At 47.5% G+C, this 6,362-nt stretch overlaps 1 protein-coding gene across 2 annotated transcripts in view; it reads left to right on the top strand.

Annotated features, from left to right (window-relative positions):
• Positions 1–6,362, top strand: part of Fam178b (family with sequence similarity 178 member B) — a 90,100-nt gene that overhangs the window by 6,076 nt on the left and 77,662 nt on the right. For both annotated transcript variants that reach the window (XM_028775506.1, XM_028775505.1), the window contains one exon: positions 5,125–5,277. In XM_028775506.1, coding sequence (XP_028631339.1) covers positions 5,125–5,277 — 153 coding nt within the window. The remainder of the gene's footprint in view (positions 1–5,124; positions 5,278–6,362) is intronic.

The raw sequence follows: 6,362 nt of genomic DNA, 5'->3' as shown, positions 1-6,362 counted from the left end.
CTCCTTCTCCTTCTCCTTCTCCTTCTCCTTCTCCTTCTCCTTCTCCTCCTCCTTTCTCTTCCTCCTCCTCTTCCTCCTCCTCCTCTTCCTCCTCCTCCTTCTCTTCCTCCTCCTCCTCTTCCTCTTCTTCCTCCTCCTCTTTCTCCTTCTTTTTTTGGTTTTTTGAGACAGGGTTTCTCTGTGTAGCCCTGACTGTCCTGGAACTCACTCTGTAGACCAGGCTGGCCTCGAACTCAGGAATCCACCTGCCTCTGCCTCCCAAGTGCTGGGATTAAAGGCGTGCACCACCACCGCCCGGCTTTTACTTGTCCTTCTGACTCACTCAGTATAAATTGGGAGATTCAAATACACAGCCACTCCTTTGGTTCAGTGAATTTTCTAGGATAGCTCACAGGACTCAAAAGTGCTTGCATTGCTTCTCATAAAAGATACGAGAACCCTGTGAAGAGAGACATGAGTTTTGAGAAGGGATACAGAGCTTCCTCATTCTCTCTGGACATACCATTGCCCAGAACCTCCTTATCTATCTGGAAGCTCTCTGAAATCTTCCCTTTTGGATTTTTCTACACAGGCATGATGGGCTGCACAGGAAACACCCACTGTGCCCACCTGTTTGGGATCTTAGCTTCTGTCTGCTGCGTTCCTTCCTTCAGTCATGAGTCTTCTACGATGGGGGTGTCTTATGACTGTCAAGTCAGGTAGATCAGAGGAAGATTCTGCAGATTCAGGGAGTTTCTGTGACTTTGGGAGACCCCTTTGGGAAGGGGAGTTTTTTAGTCTCCATGGTTTCCCTGAAGGAGGGAGTCACAAGCCAGAAACCATGGGAAACACACAACACTTGTATCATGGTACCACACGCAGTTCCACCAGGTAATCTAGGAAAAATGATGCTGGTCAGAGCTACAGGCAGGTGGGCAGGGCAGGCAAGTGATGGCTGCTTCATGGAGAAGTGACAGTTTGCTAGAGAGTAGGGGAAAAGGAGAATCAAAGCAGGGACACCATGGTCTTGGGCCTGAGCAGATGGAAGACTGGGGCAGGCTTTGTTTTTATCTTTTGAAATAGGTCTCCTAGGCTGACCTTACACTTTGTCTGCCCACCTCTGCCTCCCAGGTTGTTTGAGATTACAGGCGTGTTGGTTGTTTGGAGGAGACGGACCCGTAAGCTCAGGTACCGTCAAATATCTCAGATATAGTCAAATGTGTTTGGTGGACTGTTTGAGTAGAATTAAGAGATGTGGTCTTGTTGGAGGAGGTGTGGGAGTGGGTTTGAGGTTTCCAAAGCCTATGGCAGACCCAGTCTCTGACTGCTGCCTGAGGGTCAGGGTGGGAAGCTCTCAGCTACCTCTCTAGCACCGCACCTGCCGGCCTGCCTGCTGCCATGCTCCCGGCCACGGTGATAATGAGCTAGTCCTCTGAAACTGTAAGTCAGCCCCAGTTAAATGTTGTTCTTTATAAGAGCTGCAGTGGTTATGGTGTCTGCTCACAACCATAGAACACTGACTAAGACAAGGCACGTGCCATCACGTGAAGGATGGGGACACTGTAATGTAATTACAGGGAGAAAGATCCAGTGAGCAGAGGCTGGCTTAGAAGTAGAGTTACATGGGGAACTGTTGGTTCAAGTTCAGGTAGATGGCTGAGGCAAGGCTAGGAATCACCACAGATAGATGATGTTTAACAGCCTATAAGAAGCCAGACATGACATCACATACCTGTTATTTCAGAATTCGGGAGGGAGAGGCAGGGAAGTCACCAAAAGTTCAAGGCCAGCCTGGTTTACATAGTATTTCCAGGGTTGCAAAGCAAGACCTTGCTCAAAAACAAAGGAACAGCATTGAAGCAAGATGAGACAGCGTGAGGGAGCAAGTGTGGCACATGAAGAGCCAGTGTCCAAGAGCTGAGGCCCATAGCTGAGGCCGGGAAACAGAAAAGGCAACTGAGCATGCTGGGGGAAAACTGGTCCTGAAGCCAGCAGTAGTGGACAGGGCGAGCCTGGTCTGTGTGTTGAGTCCCAGGCCAGCCTGGTCTGTGTGTTGAGTTCCAGGCCAGCCTGGTCTATGTATTGAGTTCCAGGCCAGCCAAGCTGCACAGTGAAGCTGTGTCTCAAAAAAAGAAACAGAATGAAACAAACAAAAACAAAACAAACAAACAACTCAGATAAACAGACTTTGTCTCCAACAAGGCAGCCAGTAAGAACTAACATCCAAGCTTGTCCTCTGACCCCCAGATGAACACACAGCCTCACAAACACATGCATCATATAGAATACACACAGAGACATTTGAATTTTTAAAATTTGTATTACATTTATTTGTTTAAAGATTTATTTGTTTATTTTATATATTCACCATTGCTCTCTTCACACACACCAGCAGAGGGTATTGGACCCCATCACAGATGGCTGTGAGCCACCATGTGGGTGCTGGGAACTGAACTTAGGACCTCCGGAAGAGCAGTCAGTGCTCTTAACCACTGAGCCGTCTCTCCAGCCCTTGTAGTACATGTATTTATTTGGAGTGGTGTGTGTGCGCGCCACAGCTCATGAGTCAAGGTCAGAAGACATTTGTAGGAGTTGGTTCTCTCCTTCGACCATGTGGGTCTCAGGGATTGAACTCAAGTCATCACAAGTTCCTTAACCCACTGAGCCATCTTGCTGGCCCAAAAATTTTTTTAAAGTATTTTTTAAAACTTGGTAGTAAGAATACTTTTGCTGCCTTTGACCTTTCTACTGAGTGCACACAGGATTGTGGAAGTCATGACTTAAAGGTCAGAAAATTCCACACAGAAAGAGAGCTGTGTGTGTAGCTGCCTACAGCAGAAGGTGTTCGTGGCTTTGGAATAATGGCTCATTTTCTGGGCACATGGCATTCTCCAGTGGAGCTCTGAGAAAGGCTCTCTGACAACAGCCACTTTGAGGTGGTGGTTTTGATGTAGGATCATTGTGGTGCAGTGGTTCAATCTTACACTTTAAAATTAAAAATGACTCACTGGTATAGAAAAGGACCAACCTGTTCCATCTCTGAATGGGGCCAGAGGAAGTGGTGAGGGCCAGCAAGGCAATATGGGTGGGGGCTAGGCACCATCTGCCAGACAAGACGTCATGTGATTGCCACAACTGTCTGTGGTAGAAAGGACCAAGGACCCTGATCATCCCAAGCAGAGTGTGTGCTCATACACTAAGAATTGGCTCAATCGCGACAGGATGACATACTAAATTATCTCTTTCTTAAACTTAAAAGACCTTATGTATGTGCTGAGATGGGGGAGGGCGGGGGAAGGGAGAGACAGATATTTAAACCACAACGTGGCCCTTTATTCTCTGCTCTAGGCTACACAGGAAATCCCTAATTAGACGTGTGACAGTGTCTTGGAATCTCTAATGATACACATACATTACAGTTAGCATTACAAAAGTCCCTTTGAGTGATGGCTTGGGGGAAAGGGCTAGGACTCACTTCACAGATGAGCCTGCTTATTATTGATTTCTTAATAATTTTCACATTTTTTTCTAGCTACAAAAGTAACAAAAGAAGCTATGATAGATAGAACATTGTAGTAGCAAGGACATGAGCAAACAAGGTTATCAGGCTCTTTGTGAACTCACCGAGCCTGAGCCTTCCCACTCAGTGTGCCATTTGTCCCCAGGACAGCCCTCAGAGTCTCACCTAAGGTCACCTGGCCAGAAAGTGAGTCACGTTTGCCAGGCTGACTGTCAGGTGGCAGGGTATGGGACTCCATGGCCAAGGACAGCCGCTCTCTCCCCCTCAGACAGCGTTGGAAACCCAGGGGCCTCCTTCCAGGTCGAGAAGGGAATATAACATATGTAACTTGTTTCCTTCGTTGTTGATCGGCTCTTACATTGCTAAACACCAAATGGAAGATGGCTTTTAAAGCAAGCAGGAAATGTCTGTCTTCCTCTCCTCCCTACCTAAGTCTGTTCAGAAGGGTTGTAGCTGGGGATATCAGTGACCGGGGCGGGGCCCAGAGGGGAGGGTAGCTCGTGTCCAGGTACGTTATGTGCTGCATGGCTGTAAAGAAGTCACTCCTTATCTGGTTTCCCTTGTGGTTCTTTTGGCAACCATAGTCAACTGCCATCTGAAGATATTAAATGGGAAATTCTCAAACAAATAGTGCGTCAGTAATGTGAGTAAAGCCTGTGGTCTTCTCCATCTCACCCAGGACACTAATTATCCCTTTGCCCTTTGGGGCCACACTGAATGTGATACCCACCCATTATTCACCTGGGTTGACAGATGAGCAGCCACAGGATCAATGCATGTGTTCAGGTCACTCCTGCTGTACTTAATGCAGTCCCAAAGCACTGAGTAGTGTTGCAGGAAACACAGATATGCAGTAAAAGGCTATGAAGCACTTCCTTTAAGAAAAAAGGTGAATATTTAAGGAGGGGGAAATTGTCTGCTGCTATTTGCCAAAATCTACAGAAGGACAGATCTTCCGCCTGCAAAACTGTGGAGGAGGAAAAGAAATTGGTGTGTTTTCCTGTCGCTTTTCAAACTGCATAAGTTACAGCCATGGTGTGTGACAAGAATTTGGTTGTGAAAAATGCATTCTGTTGTAGATGACTCAATACTAGCTGCAATTACAGGCATCCATTTAGGATCCTGGAGTCTATTAAGAGATGACGTGCACACGCACACTTGCTCATCCTAGTCTCCAACGTGGCGCTCCTCCCATCGGTGTGTTGTCACTGGCTGTTGGTGTCAGTCGGTTGTGTAGAGACTCAGCTGGGTCTCAGGCCTGACCTTGTGTCTTTCTTCCCATCTTGAGCCAGTGGATCATGACGGAACTGCAGAGTCTCTTCTTCGCCTTGGCACTCCACCCCTGTCTGTGTGTGCAGGCCAGAGCTCCTAGCTGGCTGACAGGTCAGGGTCTGCATTTCAGCAGGCTTCATGGGCAGTTGTCCTCATAAGTTCTGGAGCTCGAGGGTCACTGGCCCAGCTAGTATGGAGACCCACACTCACAGTGTCCTGTCAGCTGGTACCTGCTCATCTCCTTCACCCTGGCCCTGGCTACAAAGTTGCTGTCCCTGTTCCTTCTTAGCACTGTAGAGGCTGCTACAGAGCCAGACACACCCCTAACTCTGCCCTACCCCTTGCCTTGCCAGGATGCTGGTGGAGAAGTTCTCCGTGTCCCTGCAGGTCATTTCGCCAGTGCATCCAGGTGAAACTGTATTCTTGCCTAGGCGTCACCCTTTGCCTTGCTTCTTGGACTCCTCTAGTCTAAAGCCACACAGCCAATTGGAAGAGCTGTTTCTCAGGTAAGCATACTGTGCTGGCTAATTTATGTCAGCTTGGTACAAGATATAATCATTTTGGAAGAGGGAACTTCAATTGAGAAAATACTCCCACCAGATTGGCCTGTGGGCAAGTCTATATGATGCATCTTCTTGATCGATGATTGATGTGGGAGGGCCTAGCCCACTGTGGGTGGTACCACCCCTAGGCAGATGTTTCTCAGAGCTATAAAAACAGCAGGCTGAGCAAGCCATGGGGAGTAAGCCAGTAAGCAGCACTCTTCCATGGCCTCTGCATCAGCTCCTGCCTCCAGGTTTCTGCTCTGACTTCCCTCAGTGGTGGACTGTGACCTGGAAATATAAGATGGAACAAACCTTTTCCTCCCCAAGTTGTTTATGGTTATAGCATTTTATCATAGCAAGAGAAACTGTTATTGAGACACAGGGAACACAGGGGAACAGTTCTGTTCTTAAAGCAGTTCTGCTGCTTACTGATTTGCTCCCAGGCTCATTCATGTTCAGTCACCCTTCCTATAGAGACCAGGCTTACGTGGCCTAGGAATGATGCTGCCCACAATGGCCTGGGCCCTCTTACATCAATTAGTAATCAAGAAAATGCCCCACAGACATGCCCACAGCCAATCTGAGGGTGGCAGTTCTTCAGGTAAATGTCCTTCTTTGTGGGTGTGTCAAGTTGACAACCAAGATTATCTGTCACAGTAACTTGGCCATGCGTGTCTTGTAGAAAATTTACTAATTCAGATACACAAACTCATTTTAATTGAAAGAAGATTTAAATTTATTTGTGTGTGTGTGTGTGTGTGTGTCTGTCTATCTGTCTGTCTGTCTGTCTGTCTGTCTGTCTGTAAATGTATGTTATGTGTGTGCAGTGTCTGAGGAAGCCAGAAGAGATATTGGGTCCCCAGGCCCAGCAGTTGTAGGTGCTGGGAAGCAACCTTGGGTCCTCTGGAGGAACAGAAGGTGGAATAAACCTTTCCCCCTCATAAGCATGTGCTCTTAACCACTGAGCACTCTCTAACCCTGGAAGCATAAACTTTGTAAAAGCCGACATTACAGTAAACAGGCTACACATTTATGGGTTCATACTG

This window comes from Grammomys surdaster, unplaced genomic scaffold (genome assembly GCF_004785775.1).
Source record: "Grammomys surdaster isolate TR1022 unplaced genomic scaffold, NIH_TR_1.0 255, whole genome shotgun sequence".
Classification (NCBI taxonomy): Eukaryota; Metazoa; Chordata; class Mammalia; order Rodentia; family Muridae; genus Grammomys; species Grammomys surdaster.
This window is presented reverse-complemented; position numbering and strand designations above follow the sequence as displayed.